This window comes from Python bivittatus, unplaced genomic scaffold (genome assembly GCF_059951505.1).
Source record: "Python bivittatus isolate LINGU-HERP-01145 unplaced genomic scaffold, Pbiv_v1 ctg000040_np1212, whole genome shotgun sequence".
Taxonomy (NCBI): domain Eukaryota; kingdom Metazoa; phylum Chordata; class Lepidosauria; order Squamata; family Pythonidae; genus Python; species Python bivittatus.
Genome location: NW_028277032.1, coordinates 937,854 through 964,122, shown reverse-complemented (window position 1 = coordinate 964,122; position 26,269 = coordinate 937,854). Strand labels below are relative to the sequence as shown.

Here is a 26,269-nt window from a genome sequence, read left to right as displayed (position 1 = left end):
GTACAAACTCCTTCTCAAACCTAAATATCCTCCCCCCACTAGTATTTCACCAGAGTAGCAGAGTGGATTCATGAATTCCTTTTGGTGAGAAATCTCAGGCTGGGTGCACATATTTCTTTCCCCACCATCTCCCCTGATATGCACGGTTCCTGTGGTGTGATTAAATCAGTGCTCGCACTCCTGCAGCAGGTCATTGTGTGATTATTTTCTCCTGCTCTTAAGTGCCTCTACCCGATTCAAGTGCCAGGGCTCTGCAAGGCAACATCAACATTCTTGAGGGTCAATGTGAAAAGTTGAGGGTGTGCTGCAGGGGGGCTTCACCTACCGAAGATTGTACACCCTCATTCATTCATTCATTCATTCATTCATTCATTCATTCATTCATTCATGGTGGGAGGAGGAGGATAGGCCAGCATGGCTTCAAATAAAGTTCTGCACTGCAGCCACTCATTGCTTTTATTTTCTACCAATGCCTGTGGGGTTTAGAGGTGACCCAGAGATATTGCTGCAGGTAAGTCAGGTTCTAGAGCAGTGTTTCTCAACCTTGGAACTTGAAGATGTGTGGACTTCGACTCGCATGCTGGCTGGGGAATTCTGGGAGTTGAAGTCCACACATCTTCAAGTTCTCAAGGTTGAGAAACACTGCTCTAGAGACAGATGCTTTGTCATGTAGCAGTCCTTGGGCTAGGGTGAATGCAGCCCCTTCTGGCACATGTTCTGCAGAGTTCTTGTTGTTTTTGCTGTTGAGTGACTGGATTTCCATCTTGTACTGTGTCTACTTGTCTATTTCTTTCATTCTACACTATGTGTTAAATTGTGAGCCACCCAGAGTTGTTTGGGAGTCAGGCAGCACCTATATCAAATACACACATGGGTGGTGAGAAACAAGAAAATGTACAATGATCTAAAGAGGACAAGATGGATAGAAAGTAGTGAGTTATTATTTAGAGTATATATGTGCAAACCTGTCTTTATTGGGAGTAAGGATATTACTGGCAGTAAAGATACCAAATCAACCAGGTTCAAACACAATGTTAATGAGACTTATCTTTGTCTTGATTTCTAGGGCTTTCCAACAACGCCCAACTCATAGTTGCTGAGAAAAGTCCCTCTTGCCTGTAGATTTCTCATCAGAACAAAAAAGGAAGTCTAGGTGCCTCTCCTGAAGAATCAAACCTTGGCTTTCACTATGCAAAGTTTCTATGCTTTAAAAAGTCATAGGGACCAAATGCAAAACAAAAGGAGGAAGTTCTTGATGTGGTTCTCTAAAAAGGAGCAGAAATTCTTGACATAACTTTGATAGAAAACATGATACACAGGAAGGACTTTTCAATTCTGCTGTAGCTGAAATGACGCCGTAACAGGTCTTCAGGAAATATCTGGAAAGCAGGTACTCACCTGATGTTTTTTTTGTACATCATACCTGCACAACAGGAATAATACTATGGAGGTACCTTTACAATGCTATTCCCAAGAATTATATAAATGTTAAATGTCAGCCTGTCCATATTTTAAGATCTTCAGAGGAGGTTGCTATCCTAAGTTTGTTTGCTGTGGAAGCACACAGTCCAAAAAGTAGAAGTTTGGGGCAGGATGGTGCCTCATCTTTAGAACAGACTCCTCCTGAAGGTCCACAGGGGCCAATACTACTTTCATTTTAGTGCCAGACATTATGATGCTGGCTTACCTACTTTTGAGTAGCCTTTTCTTTTTGCATTACATTGTGATATACATTAGCTGGTCTACAGGCTAATGGTTTAGGAAGAGAGGTCATTCAATACATTAGTAATTATTTAAATTAAATATTCCACAGTAAGAACAAAGAAGTAGATTCCCAAGATCCCAGAGACTTAAGCATTTTACAGATTAGCTGCTATTAATAAAGCCAGCAAGACATTACTGAGCAGGAGAAGCATTTAATTATCAAACACACTTGATTACAGATGTCACTAGAGTAAACACTGGTCTGCAAAGTGGATGATTAAGAGTGGTATAAATGGAAAGAAATAGCCACTTCCATACACAATTCTTCTTAGTTCAGTGGCCTCCACGTTAACATCAAAGGATTTTCTCAAGGAACTGTTCATATTGGACAGGATGCTGGGAAGTATTCTAAAACACACTTGGGCCTCTCCATCACACATGAACATTTGTCCTAACATATTCAGTTCTTCCCTGTGACAGCACATTGCAGGGAGAAATTCAATAGCACAGTCTTCCCAACCCCAGTATTCATCCCGATGTGCTGGATTTCCCTGAAGCCTAATCAGCACAGCGCATGATGGAGAATTGCAATGCAGGTTGCGGAAGGTTACAGTCAGAAGAGGCAAACTTTATTTCAGGTAAGCTTGAACTCAGGTTCTCATTTGGTACTCTTAAGATGAACTGAAAGGCAGTTTGGAAGAACAGCGAGATCTACTTCTTGTTCATCATCATCCTTTTGGAAAAATATTCTGGCATCTGCCCTGATTTTAGCTGAAGTAAGGAAACTCACTGTAACTGCTTTACAGCCGTATACTGACATTTGTGCTCCTGTGAATCTTCATACTGAATGCACACCATCCCTGATAAAGTAACAAAGCAGAGTCAACATTGCCATGACTGCGACTGGGGCTATCTAGATGAAACAACAGATGAGAAACAGAATACAACTGCACTGCTATTTGATCCAGCAAACCAAGACTTGTAGAGCAATTAAACAAAAAGGGGGAGTCTGTTCTGCAATGACATCTAAAAGGCTGGTTTTAAAAATGTAGTAGGTACTAGACCTCAGAATTAGCAATTGGCTCAGAATCCATTTGGAATTACTAGAAACGTGAAAGGATCTTTGGAGCTAAAATAATAGAATAAAAACAGAAGGGCAGAAATGGAGGTGGGGGTGGGGAAGAGTGTCTCCAAGAAAATAATGAGAAAGATCCAGAGAAACCTATTTTTCAGAAGAATAGCTTTAACAGTAGAGCTAAAATTGTACAATTCACGTATATGAACAGTATACCTTGGAAGTAAGCAGTAGACAAAACAATTTGGTTATTAACAACATCACTACAACACGAACAAGCAACCTATATGATGCTATAGTCTCAAGATACCCAGAAATATTGTTCACATCATGTTTGCTAGAACAACAAGTAAGGGAGAAAATTCAGAGAACAATTCAACTTTCCAGTAGGATAATTCTACAGTGAAAAGTAGTAGCTACATAGGTGGTAGAAAGAGATATCAGAAAAAATTTGCAGAACTGACCTTTCTCGTGTTGCTTTAATTGTGCAGTTACTATTATTTATAATTAGAAAAGCTTCCTGGCAACAGTTGCTTGAATTTGAAATAACGGAGACAAGGCAGTCAGCTAACTGCTCACCTAGGATGTCTAATATTGATGTCTCAGCCCAAGCGCTGTACTAGATGTTCTACACAGGACAGGACACTGGATAAAAATACTGGATCTGAAAAGAGGACAATTTCTGCCAGATGAACAGTTGAAGGAGGGGATGGTTCTTCAAATTGTAATCAGTTCGGAGAACTCCTTGAAGCTGTTCCAGGGATTCCCTGGAGTAGCCTTCCCCATCCCTTTTCTATGCTGACTGAGACTGAAGAGAGTGAAGTTGTATACTCCTAGGATTTTGAGGATCCACTCTCTGCTCAGATGACAATGTATTCCCTTGGCCAGCGAACTATACAAACCGAAGTGAAGGCTGTGAAATATGCAGGGAATAGCATGTTTGAAAATCAGTAGGATGGTTTTCAACTCCCTCCCCCTTAGGATCCTGTTCACCCACAAATGGTGAATGAGGTCCTACAGCAATATTAGTCTTGGAGCTAATAATGAGAATGGTGAAAGTTGTAGTTCGGGGGTACAGAGAACCACAAGTTTCCCATAGGTCACATAGGGTTTGCAAAAGGGTTGGATAGAAATGCAGTAATCCCAAATTTGTTTTAGTCCCTACCACAGCAGCTCATTTGGGGAACAGGTTAAAAAATTACACACACATTTGGACACAGAGTCATACATATTCCCTTAATAGATACACACTGTCTGCACTTTTCCCATCATCTGACTTCTTCTGAATAATTTCCCCTAAGAATATACTTCCCTAATGTATCAATTTTTGTGCATTTTCCCCTTTTTTATACATTTTGGACTTTTTTTTTTAAGATATAAACTGCATTTAATATTTACAGATTTGATGTAAAATTGAGTTTCCATTCTGTATTCATATGGAAAGTGCAAACTGATAACTGAACCCAATGCTCTACCATACCCAATTTTAGATAATTTTCTAGGGGACAAATCAGGTCTCACCGCTGCCCTCCAGAGACTCCTCTGGAACAGGGATAGCTAGAGCTGAGTCTGAAAACTCTTGGTAGATCTCAAGATGGCCTACAAGATTGGCAAAGCATCTGAACCACAGTTGCCTACAAAGAGCATAATGGCTAGAAATTGTGGACAACTCCAACAATCTTAAGGAGCAACAATAAAATAGCTCCTGCCTTAAATATTTTCTTCTCTAAGTATTTTTCCCAAGTGGCTAGAAAAGAATAATTGTCTGGAAACTAGGAACACGTTTTACAAGAAAAGATTTGTGGGATTGCTTCTGATTGTTAATCACAACTTCCTGGGTTGAACATGTGTCCAGAAGCACACATCCACCCAGGCTGTGCCTTATTAAAGAAATAAGAACATATTTTATCTTCTATTTCTTTAAAAAAAGAACACCTGGAAGACTGACGTTTGTTCACCCTTGCATTAGAGTGGCTCAAATCTTGCCCACTAGCCTCACATGGCTGGGGAATTAATAATTTCTTGTCTTCTTGATGAGGAACTCTGGACAAATGTCCTATCAGTGCATGTTACAAAATGCCAACATAGACCCAATATATTTAAGCAACACAGCTCGTTAAACATTTCACAGCAGCCTTCCTCAGCCTGCAAGAATCACCCTTCTTAGCCAGGATTTGGGGAATAATTCTAGGAGTTGCAGTCTACTACATCTGAAGGAGACCAAGTTGAGAAAGACTAGTCCATAGGACCAGGGAGACCATGATACTGACAGAGCAAGTCCCTGTTTTTCAGGCTATCCCACTACCCTGAACTGTTGTGAGGATAAAAGATAATTGAGGGACAACCTCAAATGCCACAATGAGTTTGCAAGAGGAATAGTAACATAAAAAAAGTCATACAGATATCTGAGGCCTTCCCCAACTGTAGTCAAATGGCACAGCATTTTACATTTATTTCACTATCTCTAATTATAAACGGGAGAGCCTGGCCTCTCAAGGAGCCTGCTGAAAGCCAATTTATTTGTATTGTATTTATGAAAGCCCAGCCTTGTTTCGGTCAATAGCCCAAGTCTTTGCTAAAATCCCAGGCGGATTCTGTTCCAAGAGAAAATGGCATTCCCGCTTTAGATCGGCATGTGGGTTTTATGAAGGCGTTCTGACATCTCTCAAATGCATTTTATAAGGTAGTTACCATAGCAACCAGCAGTCGTTGCATTGTTAAAAAAAATAAATTGAAAGTTCAGTTTTCAGCAGCAAAAGCTGTCTGTCTTATGCACGCATTGACAGGCTCTGATTTCATAATTCAATGTAGCTGACTGTGCCATGAACCCCCCAAAAAGTATAAGAAATGCTATTGTCCATGTCTAGGTAGCTTAAGTGTGCTGGCCTCTAGGTTAGGGTTGTAGAAGAAAAATCTTAAGACTTCAAATGATGTCTCACCAATATTAAGAAATGTGGACCAAGGTTTTGGAACAGCTGACTTCTATAACTGTTGCTACAGCACTCTGCAGATTCTTACAAAGTAGTTTCTACTTCAGTGTGGCATTGCCCTCAAGCAACCTGGCTTGGATAACTGAATGTAGGCAGTGTCCACTTGGAAGATGACAAGACTGGGCACTGTTCAGGGCAAAATAAGCAGGAGGCCCACAACCCATGTGACATAATATTCTGTCTCTCTGCAGGAAGAACCCCTAGAAAGATCTTACAGTTTATACGTTCAATGTCTTCCAGGTTTGTTTCGTTTTGAGCCTTTATAGAGTCCACTCTTTCACTGAAAAACTCAAATTGGTAATATTTCTCAATTACCACTGTTTGTTAAGACTATTATCAAATTCAGTACTGATCTCAAGAAACCTATATTTAGCCACATCTTCCAAACTGCCATTTGAAAGTTGGAGAGGAACACAGCTTGCTGCAGACATACAGAGCTAAAGCATTGCCAGGAAATAGCGTTGCAGCCTTGGGATCAAGATATTCAGCTACTCTTGAGATGGAAATTAGATAAATTGACAAATAGGATTTAGAAAAGCTGTTAATGTTCACTCCAAATATGGGTAAGAGTTGGAAAAACTCTTCGCCTGATACCCCCCAGCATTACTCTGCCTACAACATGGGATCTATGCACAAATTCTGAACTTCTGTTGTTCAAACTAAAACTTTATAAATAAATAAATAAATGGATGGATGGATGGTGGAATCTCACCATTTCTACCTGTATAAAGAAATGGTAACTGGAAAAGAGGAGGAACAGAGACAATCTTGGGGAACTGAAAGGACTGTTGGGAGCAAGATGGCTTGTCTTTGGCTCTAAGTGTATTTATGTACTGGCAAGTTCCTTCATTGTTTTGTGCACTTTTGTATTGCTTGTATGTTTTTATCCAATGTTTTAATAGTAGCAGGGTACGTATCTTGTATCTGGCTTTATTAAGGAAAGCATTCTTCAGCGTGTATATATCTCTTTGCTTTCTGCAAGATCCTACTGTATCTTTAGCTTCCCATGGTAGCTACTTTATTAGAGTACCCATAACACCTTTCAAAATTCCAAGTAGCCCCCACCAATCCAAATGGTAATTTTATCTTGTCTGGATAAATCCATAATTTCAAATACAGAGACAACAGATCCAATCTTAAGGACAATATCTGCCCTCAAAGCAAACTGTAAAGGTGTCAGGTCCATTTGTCATGTAATTCTCAGGGCACCTTCATGTCCATCCATGGCATCTCAGAAGGATCTGAGAAGGGTTTCGGAGCTTAATGGGTACCATATGGGATACTCTACTCTCTTCCTATAAACCAATAGCTGCACAAAGTGGTTTTGGTCTTCACATGGGACTAGCAGGTATCATAACTTAAAAGAAAAGTAGACATTCCTTTGGAGAATCATTACTGAAGATCAGGACATAATTTTCTGATCCAGTTACTCAACCCATTCTCCTATCTTCCACTGTCACTATACACAATTCTGTAGATCTTTTAAAAGAACAGTTAATTTAATCTAAAACAGCCTTGTAAAGAGTCAGTTACTGGAAGAGAGCAACCAGGGAAGTAAAATTTCTGAATTGGAAAATGTTCCAATTTTGGTGTGTTATGTCTGACCAAGAGAACTACCATGCTTTCTGGCATAGTGATTAAGGTGTCACATTTGAACTGGGAAGGTCCAGGTTCACATCCACCCTCAACTATAAAAACTCACCAGGTGTAATGGGCTGTGAAAATAACCTTGAGGAAGAGGAGGAAAGACAAAGCCAAGCCAATGGTCAGATAAGAGAAATCCCAGCCCAAAAGGGGAAATGAATTTGAGAAAGCAACTCAGACTTGACCCTCCCTAGTTCTCCTTAGGAAAAGGCAGGGAGGAGAGACGCAGATTCAGTTGCAGGATTCTGTTACTGTAACCCTATCATAAAAGTAATTTTAGTATTCATGACTTTGGTGTTCAAGTTTGGTCTACCTTGAAAGGCGGACACCAGGTGACTGTGCACCAGTCATTCTCTCTCACTCCAATGTTGTTTTTAAGAGGAACAGTTGGAAGAGGAAGAGCTATATGTCGCCTTCAGCTTCTGGAGGAAACGTGGATTTAACTCGAACGAATGAATAAAGTTGTGCAGCTTGCTTAAGATGTCAGATCTCCTGCCACCCAATCTAATGAAGAGAGAAAAAGAATATAGTACTGGGCAGGCAAATTATTAAGTTATAATCACCTGCCAAGTCTTTTTGAAAACAAACTTCCAGGTTTTAAAAATTGTTTTGAGTTCCAGCTCTAATGATATCCATAGAAGCTACTTCCGAAATATAGAAACATTACATTTTGAAAGCAAGGAATACATCAAGGTGTATAAAACAAAATCCAAACAAAATGAAAGAGGAAATTTAAGGTGCAGCCTAGATATTCTGAAAGCCCCTAACATAGCTTCAATGAGCTAAGAGGTCCACTGGAATTCTGATGGACAACTCAGAAGGACAATACTGCCATTCAAGAACATGTTTAAAACCAAGTCTTAGGAGGGTAAGCAAACATGCAAATGATCTTCCTTTCTGTCTTTGTGTTGTAACTCTATTAATTCAGAAGACATCTATTGGAAGTTGTTGCACCAAAGCTCCATGATGGGATGAAAGCCATCAAGTATTGAGAAATCTGAAGCTGACATCCAGAGGTTTTGAAATATTCTGTGCAGAGCAAGAGCCTAGAAACTTTTCTCCTTGGAGAAAAGGTTTTTGTGCCTCAAATTCTGAAATAGTCCTCCAACCTTGCTCATGGGAAGTACTTGATATTACAAAGAAAAGTAAACTGTTATGATTAAATACTAAAAACTCTGGATCATAACAAGTGTTAAGATTTTCACATCTGTTTGGCAACATATTAAAGGAAGAAAAGAATGTAGAAAAGGACTTTAAGACAGGTTTTTAGAATATTCTAGGGCAAGGAGGAGGCAAGGGAAGGAGATCAGACTTAGGAGAAAGATTTATGGTTGCTACCTTAAACTGATTAATAGAGAGAGAGCAAAAGTTGACATGATCAGCTGAGGAGAAAAACTTGTAGCTCTTTTCATCAATGGTTCTGGATCCAAGGGAACTTATAGGAAAGATGAGGGTGTAAATCTAGTAGTAGAGAGGAAGGGTTTGGGAAAGGGGAACACTCCAGTGAAGTATATCTTTGACTGTAATGCATTACCATTAGAAATTCAAGGACCTGAAAGTGTTAGACGCACTTGTTAGCCTCATCAAACTGTTCCCATAACCCCTAGCTGATAGTTCATAAAGGTCATAAAGTTGGTTGGCTCCAAGCAAGAACTGCTAATGCAATCTATTTTTCTACGTACTACCAAAAGAGGACCCTTTAGGTAAAATTAAAAAGTCCAGAGATTCTCATAAAACATCGCTCAATCCCTTCTTCAGCACTCTTCTTCCTGCTATTTAACTGCATCTACAATACTCCTGCAATGCGAACCATTTCATTTTGTATATCTCAGTGCTGAACCTTTGGGGAAGCTGTATGAAATTACATTTCCAGCTCTGAAAAAGTTAAAAGTGACTTTTCACAAGCAAATTATGGCCTTTTTCAAGATGCACTGAGCACCTTGACTCAGTTTTACCATGAGCCCCTGGAAAAAACAAAGGATAAACCATTTCATCATTTCTCTGGGTAATCACTGGACATTAATGCAACAGGGTCTTTGGAAGATGACAGTAAACAAAGAGTAGGCTTGGTTGAAGCACAGGGAGATAGACTTGTAGCTCTTTTTTTTTTTTTTTTAACCTAAGCCATCTTCTCTTCTCTGGTGCAGTCTGGAGCTCTCCAATTCCCACTCAGCACAACTGGCAGTATAATTTAGTGCAACCGGGCTGCAACAGGACAGGGAAGGCTACCTTAATTCTTGCTTCCTACAAATAGCTGCAACTAACTGGAAAAAAAGTGGGTTTACTTTGTCATGGCACCATTTCAAATTTCAGCCACATTAAACCTGTTGTTGGTTGCAAGAGGGTCATCATCTGCTCAGTGCATTCTGCACATGTAACTTCTCCCGCAGCAGCGGGCAAACCTGCACAAGGGGCATTTCTTTTCCAAGAAAGTTGCCATCCATGGAGACATGCTTGAAATCTTTAGCTCTAATTTAGAGCAGATATGTGTTCCTACTAAGCAGGTTTATAAGATGACTGCCTCTTACTCCTGCCTGTGTGATGACGGACATAGATACAGCAGGAGGGACAATTTGCAATCCTAGAACCGCTCATTTTCCCAGCTTGATTTTTCTCAGCCTAATTTCGGCACCTCTGCAAGATATATTCAGGTCTATCTCTCCCTTTCCTGAAGCCTGCTCCTGGGTGGGGGAGGATTTCAGAAACAGGAAGGGAGGGACGGAGGCAATGAGTGCAGAGAGGAAGGAAGATGACCTTGACGGGAATATGCAAGAACCGTCACCTGGGCAAAAGGGGCCGAAGCATTGTTTAGGTCCTGAGACGTGAGACAGTATTCGGAAGTGACTCGGGCAGATGCCTCCCTGATTCACTAGAGTACAAGAAGGGGAAGGAGATACCGCAGAATCAGACTTGCGAGGTTCTGTTTTTACAGCCATTCTAAATGAAGGTCATTTCCTGTGGAATCGGTTTCCTGTTCTGGTCTGTCGAGTGGGGCTGACAGGCAGGCATCAGGAAGACAGATTGGTGTATGACCCCAGCTTTAGCTTTGACCCCACTCACTCTTTCTTCCATCCCACTCACCACACAGCCCCAAACAGATTATCCAGAGGGTTTTCCATAGAAAAGGAAGTCTGCTTCTGACATACAGCACCCAGCACATTTGACGGTAAGTAAGTGTTACAACACAGCAATAGTTAGGGCAGGTAAAATTTTTTCACTCAGGCCTGAGCGCTGCTGGCAGGGTGAGGACACCACTGCTCAATAATACACAAAGTAATGTCAGAAAAACAAGTTCGCATCTTTACACAACCTCTTGCTTTGCAGTTAGCATCTGTAGCTGCAAGCTGATCATTTGCTGTAGAAGATGCTCCATTTCAAATCTCAGGATTGTTACCTACAAGCCCACTTAGCCATAAAACAACCTTCATCACCAACTCAGTTCTGCAAAATGCATTTTTGCCCCACAAGGTTGCTGAGGCCCAATGCACTAGCCCAGAGGATCTGTTCACTCATCTGGCACACTCTGTGTTTGACCAAACTGGATGGGGAATGCAGCCCTTCCCCAAATGAAGCAGGTCCCTTGATAGGCACAAGTCCTATTTTCCAAGCTAAAATGGCATAAGCTTGCAAGGGAGAGATTTATTCTTCTTGCCACAGGAAGAGAGAATCTCAACTACAGAAGAAGAGTCTTACCGATCTAATCTCGATTTCCAGGATCATCAGAGTCACTAGGGAATGACATAATTGGGAATCTCTAGGAAATACAGATCTAGCAGAGAGAGGGCATTATTTCAGCTAAGGATCTTACAGTTTCTTTAGCAAGAATATCCAGTGGTCTTTATGAAATGTTATATCTCAGTTGGGAAAAATTCAGCTTATCCATTCTTTTTTTTAAGGGGAAACATCTGAGAGGGTTGATACACAGACTCCATGAGAACAAGCACTTAGAATCCAACCAGTATTTGAGATGTTGTTTATATTTGGGGTTTGAAGAAGCTTCAGCCTTCCTCAAGAGAGGCATTGGGGAAGGACTGACCTGGACACCAGTTTATCCTCTGATCAACACACACACACACACACACACACAGAATGGATGAAGATACAATACAAAGGTGAGAGATTTCTCAAGAGAAGATCAGTAATATAGTACAAATGTGTGGTCTAGCAAAAAGTCTTTCCACATAAAAGTCTTTCCATATAAATATCTTTCCATTTAAGCATAAAACGAAAGAGAAACAGGTTTATAATAGCTGCTATTCTGAGAATCCATACCTGGGGCAACTGAAAAGAAAGCATTACAGAAAAACCAGAAAGAGAATTTAAAAAGATGCCATCGGGTAGGTGTGAAAATCAAAAGAGTGAGTGTAAGAGTTTGCTCTGCATCCACTGGAAGACGGGGAGAGGCAGCATGGACAGATCTCTGCCACCCTGTAGATGTGGCAGGTGTACCAGTTATGCCTCTCTGGCAACTGAGCCTCCGGGGAACCAGGGAAAACAGAGGGCATCCCACTGAGTAAATACTCATTACAAATAACCTGCCTTATATTTAACTCTCCCACATGAACTGAAACTGAACTGGTTGACTGGGGTGCGTTGAAATGGTTACTGAACTGTTATTGTCCAGAACTGAAACAAAAGCAAAACACTTTCCCTGCAGCTGGGCCTGAACTGGAAACAAGCAAAAAAAGCCAATTCTTTCACCCTTCTCTGTCTGAGGCTGGTCAGCTGGCATACTGGTCCCATTAGACTGCAGGAGGGACAGTTGGAGATTCACGCGTGGAGGCACGGCAAGGCAGCAACTTAATGTAGACCAGTGTTGTCCAAACTTGGCCACTTTAAGATGAGTGGACTTCAACTCCCAGAATTCCCCAGCCAGCATGGGGAATTCTGGGAGTTGAAGTCCACATATCTTCGAGTTGCCACGGTTGAGAAACACTGGTGTAGATTGTCCCAAAATATGCACTTCAGCATCACATATGGGAGGAGAATGTCATCGGTCCCCAAGGCAACACTTTCCTTGACTGAACCTATCTAGTCCACTGTCCTATTTCTCTGAGTAATCAGCTTGCGCAACCAGCTTGTGCTTCTCGATTTGAAAAGCTTACAAGCAAGGTTTAAAGATAAAGGGCCTTTTTGTTTGCCTGCCACCAGCAGCTGGTGCAAAGTTATAGATGGCTTCTGAGTGAGGAGGTCCCATCATTCAGCTGTCCTACCTAGTAGGAGGCTAGAAGAGATTCTAAATGGCCGTATCGCATATATTTATCAGAACAGACAAACTTCCTAGATTCTGAACTCATTTAGGAGTGCTGCTCTACAAAAGCTTCACAAAAGACGCAAAGTAAATCTTAAAGTAAGGAATGAACTTTGAAATACTAAAGAGGAATTTAAAAAAGAACAGTACATTCAAATTAGTAAAGCAAGGGGGGAAAAAAAGGAAAATCGTGTGTAGTACAATGGGAAGCTCAACAAAGCTCTGGTCCAATCTTACCTAAGTGTGAGATATCACGGGGAACGCTAACACTGAACATCTACCAATGAAAAGGAAATCTAAATCAAGCCCACTTCCAGGCATATCCAGTCCCACCCCAATTATCAGACATGGAATCATCTCACTATAAAAAAAAGGCAACCATTTCATTTTTTTTACTAGTAATTGTATTAAAAATTACAATTAAAAAGGTAAAAATTAATAAAAACTAAAAAAAGAAAAGAAAAACAAAAAAATACAAAGTGCAGAAAAGAAAAAAGAAAAATAGAAAAGAAAAAATAAGAATACAGTAGAGAAAAAGAAAAGAAATATGTAAAGAAATGGCTTCCCTCTTCATCACAACAAGTATAAACAACTTCAGTAGCTAATCACCTTCTCCCTAAAATAAAACAAATGATCTCTTCTTCCCATATCCTATCTCTTATCTATAAGCAAATCCTTAAAGCCTCGTCGTTCAGTCCTGATCAACAAAAGTCCATTAAGGGTTACCAGAGATAACAACATATCTATTTTAACCTTGATCAAATAAACTAACATTATATTCCTTCCTTTTACTTTTAACAATCTTGATCTTTAGTCCCTTCAAATAATGTCCTAGAATTGGATTTCTTTTCATTTTTTCTTTATCCCTTCTCACAAAATTCTTCAAAGCTTTAACAAGCCTCTTGTGATGGACTGGAATGGTGGGAGGGGAGTAAAGAATGTGCTCTCATCTCCAGAGGAGCGAGGAAGAGATAAGCGGAGGAGGCTGGCACCTCCCTGAGAAATCCCATTGGTGTGAACAGACTGAGTCTGGGAACTGGCCTCCAGTCTGGGAAGATTCTTGTAAATGGGTTGTAGCTAATAAACCTTGCTGGATAATTTCTGTATGGTCTCCTGGATTTCCTTGGGCTAGGCCTGATACCTCTTTTGTAAATCCAATGTAGGAAAGTTATCCGGGTCATTCTTCTGGTCTGTTATCTGTATATCCCTTTTAATTATTAAGACACCAGCAGGTTTCTTTTCTATGTCCAGTGTACCATCTTTTTCCATGTCATTCTTATAGCCTGTCATTTTTAAATCCATTTTTAGATCAGTCTCAATCGTGTCAGGTAAAACTTGTTCCTCTTCCATAGCATCTTTTGAACACAGTCTATCTATAGAGGCAGACACTCTTAAAATTAACTTCTGGGTCCATTGTTCAAAAACATCCTTCAATATGTCCAATGTTAAAATATTTTGCTCCATACTGTATTAGTAAGTCAAATTTAAGTGTTCTTCTCCTTTAATTGTAATCTTTAGTTCCTTCTGGTTCCCTCTAGTGTCCAACTTCCAAAGTCTCCTTTTTTTTTTTTTAAAGAGAATTCCAAACAAAAGCATTTTCCCAAGGGAAGGATTCTTATAATTAATTCTATAATCTTGTTTCAAATCCATCTGAACTCTTCATCCATTTGTAACTTTCCAAAATCAAAGTTCTAATCCCCCTTTTGCTGTTTATTCCAAAAGGAAAAAAAAATTCTAAGTCCTTAAAGTTGTATTTAAAACGTCTTTCACTAAGGATTAAAGGAAACTCACTTGGTGCTGTAAAACTTGTCCATCCAAAAGTTCCTAATAGCTGAAAAGCAATTAACAAGAAATTTCAGAAAGTAATTAGAAAAGGAAGTATGTGAACCCAGTGTCCTTTTTGAAGGCGCCGACCGCAGTTTCAGCAAGATAGCTATTCCCTCATCTTCCAGAGCTCTAAACCTCCTGCAGACTGCTGCCTGTGGTCTCCTCATGAGGAGCAACTGTATGGAGCTCTTGCAGGCAATCTCAGAAGAAGAAGAGCTGGTCTACTTGCTGGTTCTTCATTCCATTGGTTCAGTCATTGGCTCCACTAAAAATTTGCCATTTGTTTCCTGAAAGTCCTGGCAACTGTTTCATTGATGATTACATGGAGAACCAAGGATAGTTTAGTCAGAATAGTGCCCACATCTTTTTTTCCCCAACTGTATCTCCTTCGGAAAACTTAGTCCATCTTTATATTAGGGAAGGCTGTAATATAGCAACAGTTTGGGTTTCTGCAGTTTCCACTGTAAATTAGTTGATGTGAAATGGCAGAAATAGAAATGTCACATTTTATAGCCATATTATAAACTTTCCTAACTGGAGTTGAATTATTAACTGTTTAACCCACACATTTTCAAACCTCATGGACTGGTCTACAAAGATATCCTGAACAATGCAATGGTTTACAGAGTATTTGAGGTCACAAACTCTGCCTACGGGAGGTATTGGCTAAGTCGCTTGGTTTCACTATTACTGTGCAAAAAGAAGAAAGAAGCCCACTGATGGGTTCTGGAATGCTCATAATTCATTGCAAGGAAAAGCTCTTCATTATTACAGATCTAGCCACTGATGATCCAGAACTGCTTGATAAGCTGACCTAATAAATCAAAACCCCAGTGATCTCTGCTTTTTTTTTTTTTTTATTCTTGAATGGTCAGAACCACCTTATTGGTTTCAATACTGTACGTTCTCTATGTTTCGCTGATATTGTTCTTTTTATTATTTTTAGCATGTTGTGAGCCATCCAGAGTCAAATCTGAGAGATGGGCTGCCATGTAAATTAATTAAATAAACAAAACATATCCAAAGAAGCTGCCCAGTTCTAAAAACAAAGCTAATGACACAAAACTCAAAACATCTCTTGGAGCTTATTTATAATTTATTAGTGAAATGCTACTCGGAAATCAAACAAGATTGTATGATTAAATGAATGCAGAATTTAAAGAGGACAATTTATATGCAATAATGGGAATGCCAATAGTACTTAAATTTACTGCAAATATTACCCCTAGAGAAAGCTAGAATAAGATGTTCTGCATTGGTATATTATTCCAGTACTGATTGCTAAAATAAATAACTCATTTTCTAAAAAAAGAAAAGTTGGAAATACATTAATCAGGGTGTATCATTTTTTCATATTTGGTGGCAATGTTGTAAAGCTCAATAATTCTGGAAGATGATTTATCACAAACTTTTTTTAAGCTGAATTCCCTTTTCAACCAGCTATTTTTTCTGTTAAATATTACCAAACCTTATATTCCTATGAAGGATACTAAGCTGGCTTTTTACATGGTAACAGCTACCCAGATGCTGTACACTCACATATAATCCCCTCTATAGAAAAATGGCAAATTAAGTTCTAGGTGTATGCACAATGTAAAAAAAAAAAAGTATTTGAACAAGAAATCTGATACAGAATTTAATTCAACTTGGAAGTTATTCATGAATTATAACTCTACATATGGGCTTGTACCACATCTGGGTTTGGGTTTCTCTTAACATAAGGCTTTAATAACAAAGCTTTGCTAAATAAGGATACAATGTTTAGCTTATACAGAAATTTTGATCTATGATTCATATCATACTAGCTATTGTGATTAATTACTGTATATTTACTCAATTTTAATAATGTTCTGAAGTTTAAATACAGGATACTTTAATATGGAGCACTATTTTAATAATACTTTGAAAATTTTCTCCAAATTCAACATCCTCCACTGAACCATTTAAGATCATCAACCCAACCTTCAGCTTCAACTTAGCTAAATAGGGGCCTATATAGTTAATTTACTTTTTACCATATCTTTATTTTTATTCACTCTCATCCTGCTGATAAATCTTCTTTGTATTTTATTCTTCTTTTTTGTTTTTTTAATGTTCCTTGATTATGTTCTTAAATATCTGCTACAATAAAATAGAATAATTTGTCCATTCTTCTGGAGAGTTTGGACTTAAAATGATGATTTATTTTTCATTTTAATAACGTAGTTCAGTTTTACATTAATTATGGCACCACATCTTGCTGCTTTATAGGCAATTCAAAAGTCTACACTTGCAGACCCAGTGTGGATGTTAAACTAAAACTTCAGGAACTTTTTAGAAAGAGCTTCTAGCTAAGAGCCACAAAAAGAAAGTCAAACTTGGCTTCTCAGGGAACCATCATAGAAATATCATCCAATGTTCCACCAGAGGAAGGCCAGCGTAGGCAAATATGCAGGAAGACATGCAAATGAAGTCAAGTAACATATTTGGAAATGGGACTCCTTGATAAAAGAACAGGAAGCGGAAGGTCGAATGGCAAATGAGCCGGCAAAAAGCCAAAACAAAGACATTTTGCAATGCTTGCATTTATAGTGTCTCTGGCAGTGCTGACCTACCCATAAGGAAAAGCCTGGGTTTTTTTTTACAACTCTTCCTTTAATGAGGAAATGTTTATTATGCTTATCTCTACCTGGAAATTGAAACCTGGTATCTGCTGTGCCTAATCTTGCTATTGAACTACTACAGCTATTTGCTCCTCCATTTGCAACCTATTGTAGGAGGAGAGCCACGTTAGTCTATCATAGCAAAAAGTCAAAAGGAGTCTGGGATAGCATCTTTTCTAACAAATTTGATTAAAAAGCTAATGCTTTTGTGAGCTGCAGCTCACTCATCAGATGCCTAGAGTATCTATGAGGAACTCTATATCTATGACAGTGTTTCTCAACCTTGGCAACTTCAAGGTGTGTGGACTTCAACTCCCAGAATTCCTCAGGCAGCCATGCTGGCTGGGGAATTCCGGGAATTGAAGTCCACACATCGTAAAGTTGCCAAGGTTGAGAAACACTGATCTATGATATATGTACATGCACACAACCTCTATCTACATACAACCAATTTATGCATCGTGACCTGCAGCTGAAGAAAGCTTATGCCTTTTCATAAAATGGGTTAGTTCAAACAGGAGCTACCAGATTCCTTCTGATCATTTGAAACCCAGCAACTGATAACAAGCAAATGGCCCTCAAGGGAGCAGGAAGTTTATTCTTCTTTTTTTGGTTCCTTTTCAGGACAAAACATGAAAACAGCCTTATGTGGGGAGCCAAAGATGTATATTGTAAGTTTATTTAAAAATTGACTCAAGGTAAGAAGATAAGTCTTAAACCAGTATTTCCTGTGTTCAGAATGAGATCCTGTATTGTAAACTGAATTCACAGAGTTTATATAACGTTTTCAGTGGGTTAGTTGGCTTCCAAGTAAGTTTGCTGGAATACACATTTAATTTTATAGGCCTCTGAACTATACAATCTATATTTTTCCTCTTCGATGGAAGCAAGAGCCCTTTGTTCTGCTTTCAGGGTTACATATTTGACCCTGATCACTCAGAGTCACTAGCAAGAAGCAGGTGTGCCTCCAAACAGTGAGCGCAAAGCAAACCATCACCAGTCACCTCAAGCAAACAGGCCAAGATATGCAAGAAGCAAAACCAATCAGCCAAGAGCATTCCATTTTCCAAATAAGTTTCACTTTATGGCCCCAAGACAGGGCAATTCTATCGTGAGTAAACTGCTCTGACACATCCTCCAACTAGCAGTTTAGGTCAATATCCTTCCTGAGAACCTTTCAAGTTACACCTTGAAAATCAGAGTTAGTTTCAAAACAATAAAACCAAGCCTGTGGTCTTTCTAGACACAAAGTTTTCCAACTTCTCGGCCACCCTGTCAACTAGAAATGTATGGCATTTGTGGACAGGAAGCTGGAACCCTGTTTTTAAAGCAAAGTCCTGCCTGAGCAGAGAGCTATAGCCCCCCCCCCCAAAAAAAGACATAAAACCCTGGCTGATTTTTTTTTCTTGGTTGAATCAAATATATGCCAAACTCAACCTACCCATTTCTTTTCCGATGCTTCTCTGCTCTACGTAGGAACAAAAGGTAAACCCAAGAATTGAATTCCAATTTGTGGTCACTGGCTTAGAACAGCTGTCAACTTTCTCAGTACCGATGCCATCATGCAACAAACTGTATGCCAGCATCCCCTAAATTACAGACGGGTTCCTTCCCTCCTCAAATCAAAGCCAGCAACCTTTATATTTCTACCCCCCCCCCTCATTTTCACCCCCAACCCGCACAGCCACAGCGCAACTATTTCTGAGAAAGGAACCTGCATTGCCTCCTATTGCAGTAGAGGGCTCGAACCGTTCCTGGATGCAGTTACGACAACCTGAAATGCTCAGCGCTGGCTTGCGGCTAGAAGCCACACCAGGGTGCTGCTCACACAAAGCAAAGCTTACCTGTGCGGGAGCGCTGAACTGTTTCTTGGTATCGGCAAATGCCCACCTTTCAACACAAAGACACGCCGGCCAGAAGGGGCACGCTCTGGTCACATCCCTCTACCCCTTCTGCGGGAAGACCAAATTCAAGGACCTAAAGACACACACACACACACACCCCGCACACCACATTTCCAAGCCCCACAGGTTACCTTTGGCCTGACAGTCTGCACAGTATTTGTTCTCCTCTTCCAGCAGCAGGTTGGCAAGGACGGCTTGATACCTATCCACATCCCGCACGGATTTCCCTGTCATTGCAGATAAGAGCTGGCCCCGCCGAAGTGCAAAGAAATAAGGGGGGGGGTTAAAGGGAGGAAGCCCCTTCCTTCCTCAGTGCTTCAGAGGAGGCTCTCTGGCCATGCAGCTGGGGAGGGAGAAAGTCAGGCGCAGGCTCCCTTCTGCCTCACCGCCGCCTCTGTGGCTGCTCGGGAAGAGGACTTCCTCTTTCGGCTCTCAGCAGCTGCCCTCCTCCTCCTCCTCCTCCAGGGGTGTCCCACCGCTCTGAAGGCGCCCACAGCGCTTCCCCATCGCCTGCCCGCCCCGGACACGCGCTGGCACAGGCAGGTTGGCGAAGGCTGCCCGCAAAGCCCCGCCGGCCTCTTTCCGGCTCACCCAGCTGGCACCGGCTAATCCCGGCACCTGAGGGAGGATGGGGATGCCCCCCGGGGGTCCTGCAGGATCGGGGTCTCCCACGCCTTTCTGAGGGGCCAGGCACCCTCCCGCAAGACAGGCGCACACAGCGGCCCCCTTGCTCCCTCCACCACCCGGTCCTGGGGGACCCCGAGGCAGCCCCAGATCAGGGGGCACTATCCAATGGGGCCGTGAGACCCTCCCCTGAAGAGAAACCCTCCTCTAGGGCACCCACCAGAGGGGGCCCCCCAAGCCTCAACCTGGGACCCCCACCCTTCTGGGGGAGACTCCACCCCAGCAGGACAAAGGAGGAAACCGAGGGGGAGCGGTGCCCCCGAGGCTCCCCCCACCCACAGGCAACGAAGGGGCTGCACGGCTGCCTTCGCCTCCCCCCCAGCCCCACCGCAGCACAGCCCTCTCCCCAAATACTGACCCCAAGGCACCGACCCCCTCAAATTGGCCGCTCCCCACCTCCAACAGCCCCAAGGCGACCCCCCCCAGCCCCCTCTGCCTCAGCCTTGTGGTCTAAAAGAGGAAGGGGCGCTCAGAGAGAGAGAGAGAGACCCCCCCCATGCGCGGGGGAAGGAAGGAGAGAGAGAGAGAGGAAGGAAGGAAGGGAGGGAGGGAGGAGGGGGAAGAGGAGAGAGGAGCGTGCGCGCGCCCGCCTACCCGCCCGCGTCTCCAGGCACCGGCTGAAGACGGCGCCGCCCCCCGCGCCTCCTGGCGCCGCCCCCCGGCAGGCGCGCGCCCTCCTCGCCTCCCCGCCGCTCTCGGCTTCGGAACGCGGGCGGGGGCGTAGGGGCGGAGCTGCCAGTGAAGCTCCGCCCCGCGGGCTTCTCCGGAAAGGCGATGACGCGCGCCAGCCAGGGAGAGCGAGAGCCAATCCGAGGCCCGGGAGGAGGGCGGGGGGCGGAGCGAAATAGGCCTGGAAGGGGCTGGGCGTGAATGGAGGAAAGGATGAATGAAAGAAAGAAGAATGAATGAATGAATGAACGAGCGAAGGCGGGGGGCGGCGGAGCGGCGTAATGATGAAGGTCCGGGTTGGGGGGCATCTCCAGGGGGGCCTGGAGGGGAAAAGTCCGGCCTGCCTGAAATGCTGGCGCAGGATTTTCCCCGAGTGGGTACGTTTGAGGGGAAAGGCCCCGGTTCGATAGAGCCGATGGCTGGTTGAGCCCCTCGTAGAGTGATGTGTAGGGTGCTTCTCCCAGACAGAACCCTCGAGGGAAATGAAAATCTCATTTCTGGGATTGTACTGGGTGCTGGTGGAGAACCTGTGGCCCTCTACAGCAGGGTTCCTCGACCTTAGCAACTTGAAGATGGGTGGACTGCAACTCCCAGAATTCCCCAGCCAGCCTTGCTGGCTGGGGAATTCTGGGAGTTGCAGTCCACCCATCTTCAAGTTGCTAAGGTCGAGGAACCCTGCTCTAGAACAGTGTTGCTCAAGCTTGGCAGCTTTAAGATGGGTGGACTCCCATCTCCCAGAATGCCCCAGCTTGGAAATGGGTGGACTTCAGCTCCCAGAATGCCCCAGCCAGCACGCTGGGAGTTGAAGCCCACCCATCTTAAAGTTGCCAAGCTTGAGAAATACTGCTGTAGAACCTGCCAGCTCTGACTCTCGGTTATCCTTCCTGACCGCTTGTGCCGGAGGACGCTGCAGGGGGAGAGAGCTCAGCAAAACTCAGCCCAAATCTCAGCCTTTGCCCCTCTGTCCTCCCACGAGGGACCACCTCTGTTAAAGGGCCATTGGAGCGGTGGTTCAAAGGTTAAGCAGGACTGGGTTCAAATCTCCATCTGCACACGAGGCTCACAGAGTGCCGTGGGAGGGCTGTCGCTCAGCTTCTAACTTGCAAGGTGGGCCGCGAACCCGATGCCTCAGAGAAATCTGTGCATGCTCAGAAAAATATATCCAACCTTTATTATGGCCTTTGGGTCAGAAACACAGCAGTAAATTTCTTAGACCTGCTTAATAAAACTTTTCAAAAATGCAATAGAATTACAGAAAGTACATTATTATAGTAGCTGTAGTACAAATAGCAGTGGCAATCACCAACGTGTGCTAAACATCAACCATAGGTAGGACGGATACAACAAATGAGAGCACAGAATTGGGCAACCTGGAAAGACGGATCTGGGTCCTGGTCAGATAGAAGCAGTGACAGATAGGCATTGGGCTCTCTGCCAGGGTGGTTCTTTAAAATGGGATAAATATCTACCTTCCTTGACTCCCAAAGAGAGAGCAACAAAGGAGCATCTGGCTTAGGGATTCCACAGAGCCATCTCCCCATGGGCAGAAGCACTGCTGAAGAGGGATGTTTTTATACCGTCCCCACAGAACTGCAGAGGGCAGAGCATCCAACTTGGCCAAGGTGAAAGCCCAAAGATGATGGTTTATGTCCATTTGAGAATAATCCATAAACTGTAGGGTTGGGTTTAGGCTTAAACGGCTGGGGGATCCTGGGAGTTGAAGTCCACTCATCTTCAAGTTGCCAAGGTTGAGAAACACTGGTTTAGGGAGTAAAGTTTCCTGTGGCTGGTCCCTGAAGGTGGCATTTCAGAGCAACACCTTGGTGTGGAGCATCCCCGCCATCTCCTGTTTCTTTCCGGCAAAAGCATCCGTGGTTGCTCTCTGCCTCCACTTAGAGGCACAGAGAGAATTGGCAGCCTTTGTAATCGCGTTGACCAGGAGAGGGGGATCAAGAAAGGAAACCCACAAATCTCCACTTCTGAGTGGGGCTAACAATGCAGGGGCCAAACACGTGGGGCTAAACATCCAACGTGTGCTTAAATTGGCTTACAGGATGTTCAGATCTGAAATAGGCATTGTGCATAAACCCCAACTCCCCGTGTTTGCTCTGAAGCTTGTCAAGATGATGGTTATTAACCCGACTAGGGATTAAGATGGTGCAGTTTAAAATCTGCTGGCACCATCAGCGATTTGTCAAGAAGGTGACCAGAGGTTGATAATAAGATTACACCTCTAACACTTCAGAGAATTTTGTAAGTCAAAAAAAAGGAAAGGTCACTGCCCTAAAGGCCTTAAAATATGTCTGAATTCACAGATCAGGCGAGCCATAGTTTGTGGTTGGCTGAACAAGCCATAGTCGCCAAATTCATAAAGAATGCCGAGTCATAAATGTCGTCTTACAAACAGCAATGTCCCTGGGTTTACACATGATGATTAGCCAAAGCTAAACAATCCATGTTTTGATTTAGTACAACGCGTAAAGATTTGCTGTGTTTGCATAACGCATTTAACTTGCTCAGTTATAAACCTAATAGTTGCATTCACAAAATGAACTATGTTGGGTTAGTTTTACCTTCGGGTTGGGTTTTTGTGTGTGTGCGTCCGTGTGTGTGTTGTGGGAATCCAGGCTGTTTGGTCAGTATAAGTGTCAATGTCTTATGCCAGTCAGAAAATGGGCTAATTTGATACCCAAATTAAGCACGTTATGTGAACGCCCCCATAGATACTAATGGGAGAAACTGTGCCTGCATCTTAATATAATTTGCTTGGCTTTAAACTTAATGAGGTGCGTGAATCCAGGATTGTGGGTGGTAAACCATGGCTTTGGGTTTAGCATGATATATAATCCCCAGCCACTTGTGAATTATTCAACATCATGACTTAGTGCAGCATTTAAGCCCAGCCATTAAGAGACTTCTAAATGGGCTATCCTGTTTCTGAGAAAATTGTTCCATTGCTTCTCCTGAGATATGTGAGGTGCGTGTGTAGAGCACTTTCAGTCCCCCAAAGTCTCACCTTGAGGTGCTAATTGAAGTTATTACAGAACAAGACTACAGGGAAAATGAGCATTATCGTTGCAGTGACAATGAAAGGGAATGAGTCAAATGTGTGCAATCATTTTGGCAGTTCTAGAGGAGTAGATTTTAATTAATTGAAAGCACAGGTTGCTTTCTCTACCCCTTGCAGAAAGAGCAGATCCATCACATCTGGAAAAAAAAAAATAATGTGTTGATCTCAGAGGGAATAGTAGTCTGTTAAAGAGAAAATTAGGTATGAATGGAATATGATATCCATTTATATTGGTTACGGCTGTGCTCAGTGTATTAGCCTTCTTTAACCACAGTTTGTTGAATAAGCTATTAGTGGCTGAGTTCATGCAATACCATAAGCTAAATGAACCACACTGCGACTTAATGTGATGTGTGAACTCATACATAAAAAGAAAAAAAGAAGACAATTTCCCTTAAATAATGTTTAATGTACACTATTTGCAGTTATTTGTGTAATTGTGCAAGAGATGTAACTTCATTTGGATAATGGCATCACTACATACATGATGTAGACTGATGTAGATGATGCAGTGTGTGTCATCTGCGTGTCCTTGTCTGAAAGAAATATGTTAGGCTATTTGGCTTGAATGGGTTTTCCAACCTTAGAAGATCTCTCTGGCTTTAGAAAACCTGCTGTTTCTCAGCCTCAGTTTCACCAGCTGACCTGAACACCAGCGAACCTTGTGTGGTTATAATGTCACTTTAGAGAGCCAGTTTGGTGGAGTGGTTAAGGCGCTGGGTTAGAAACCAGGAGACTGTGAGTCCTAGCCCTGTCTTTGGCATAAAGACAGCTGGGTGACCTAGGGACACTCATTTTCGCTCAGCCCTAGGAAGAAGGGGGCAAGGGGAAACCTTCTAAAAAACCTTGCCAAGAAAACTGCAGGGGCTAGGCCAGGCAGTTGCCAGGAGAGAAGAGGAAGAGGAAGAGGAGGAAGAAGCCATATGAAATGGTAGAGGAATGATTAACTTAAAAAAAATAGCCTAATTTTGCAGTCTCAAGTCTCTTTAGTGCCCATTGTTGTGACCAGTTTGCCATAACTCTGTGGCATTTGATGGCTGGCTGCTCCATTTTTCCATGCATCCCTGTGATCTAGTCCTTCCTTCTCTATTTCCAAATATTTGCCTGCCAAGACTCCTGTCTACAGTCTAAGGAGAAGGCTTGGGTGATAAAATAACGTGTCCGTGGCAAGGAGGGGTGTTCCAGTCCCAACCTTTTCCTCCCCTTTCCCCCCAAATGCTAAATATTAATGTTCCCACCTCCCTTCCTGTCTTTCTCCGCTCCTGTTAGACCTTTTCATTCGAAGGCTGGCTGTCTCCCAGCCTGAAGCTTCTCAATATGGCTCGACTGCTGAGTAGCTTCAAGATCTGCCTTCTTCTCCAAAGCCTTGTCTTCTCCTTGGGCCAGTTGGTATGTTCTCTTCTTTCATATTATATCTGGAAATGTCTTGGGGGAGGCAATTTTTGATAGAGAAGGTGTTGCTGGTGGCCTGAAGGGAGTATTTGGGAAACAAAATCAGTCACGGTTGAGGATCCAGTGTTGGCAAAAGAATGCGTCAGTGCAAATGTATATATGTCAACATCCTTTTCTGCATGACTTAGAATAAGTATTGTGTAATTGGAAAGCCCTGGGGATTTTCAAACTCTGTGGGTTTGATGTGTGTGTGTGTGTGTGTGTGTGTGTGAGGGTCAGAGGAGAAAATTTATGTCTTGTTTTATAGTACTCTGTATTCCTTCTGCAGATTCAGTCATTCTTGGAAGTTAGCTTCTTCTGAGTTAATGATTTGGGCTGCAATCTTTATGTATGCTTGGTTGGGAATAGGTCCTGCTGAACTCTGCAAAGTTTGTTTCGGAGTAGGTGTGCAAAATCACCCCGCAGTGAGGAGACTTTCAGTCAATTGGGTGGATAAACAGTTTCTCATTTAGTGGAAAAGAAGCCCCAATAAACTCCATGGAACATTGTTTGAGTTCAAAAATATCTGCATGATCCTGAACAGAATCCAGGTAGGTAAGACAGGTCCCCTTCCATAATCTGGGATAGTGAACCAGACATGTCAAAGAAGCAGGAAGGGTGGTGGGAATGGAATTAAGCTGATCTTGCTTTGGAAACCCATTAAAACATAACTTCTGGAGCAAGATGGCGCAGGCTTTCAGACAGACACCTCTTCGCTGTTCCAAAAAGACAGAAGAGGTGGTGGGAGAATTCAGGAGGGCACAAATGGAAGACTACAGCATCCAGGGCCCTTACCCATTTCCCCCTCCCCAATATTTCCTCTGTATGCATCTTCTGTTACTCAACAAGAACAGGCAGGCTCTGTCCAGTGAAATAACTGCCAACTGCAGTTTAGAAGCAATTTGGCTGATGTCCTGATAGCAGCCAAGGGGTTGAACAGAGCCAAATTAAGATTGTATCTCATCTGAGTTCAAAAGGGGTCTTATCCATGAGCAATAAGAAATAGGAGAGATATTCCTGGGGAGGAAAGGCCTTGTTTTTAAGTAGGAGAAGGTGGGTTTCAGGATATCAGCGCCCATTTACAAGATGCCTCCAGTCCCTTCTAGAGTTGGGTGCTACTTTGGAAAGAGAAGAAAGCATGGTTTGGTAGCCTCGGAAGGACAAAGAGGACCATTCACTCACCAAATACCTTCTGGAAACCTGTACTGCAGAGGAGGTATTTTAAGTTCAGTAGTGGTCGTACACATTTTTCTTCTTTTAACTTGCAAGTGTGCCAGACCCAAAACCTCGCCTTGTTAAATTAAGCAAAAGTGGAAAAATCAAGACAGCGGCCTCATCCTTTTGATGCCACTAGGCCGTTAGGTGTTCATTCGAAACA

At 42.5% G+C, this 26,269-nt stretch overlaps 2 protein-coding genes across 2 annotated transcripts in view; one reads left to right on the top strand and one right to left on the bottom strand.

Moving 5' to 3' along the window:
- SMAP2 (small ArfGAP2) overlaps positions 1-20,281 on the bottom strand; it is a 36,371-nt gene extending 16,090 nt beyond the window's left edge. The window contains exon 1 of the mRNA XM_007420283.3: positions 19,169-20,281. Coding sequence (XP_007420345.2) covers positions 19,169-19,271 — 103 coding nt within the window. The 5' untranslated portion in view covers positions 19,272-20,281. The remainder of the gene's footprint in view (positions 1-19,168) is intronic.
- A 4,487-nt stretch (positions 20,282-24,768) lies between these two features.
- The window catches only part of COL9A2 (collagen type IX alpha 2 chain), a 60,951-nt gene continuing 59,450 nt past the window's right edge, over positions 24,769-26,269 (top strand). Inside the window, exon 1 of the mRNA XM_088153377.1 lies at positions 24,769-24,849. Coding sequence (XP_088009503.1) covers positions 24,778-24,849 — 72 coding nt within the window. The 5' untranslated portion in view covers positions 24,769-24,777. The remainder of the gene's footprint in view (positions 24,850-26,269) is intronic.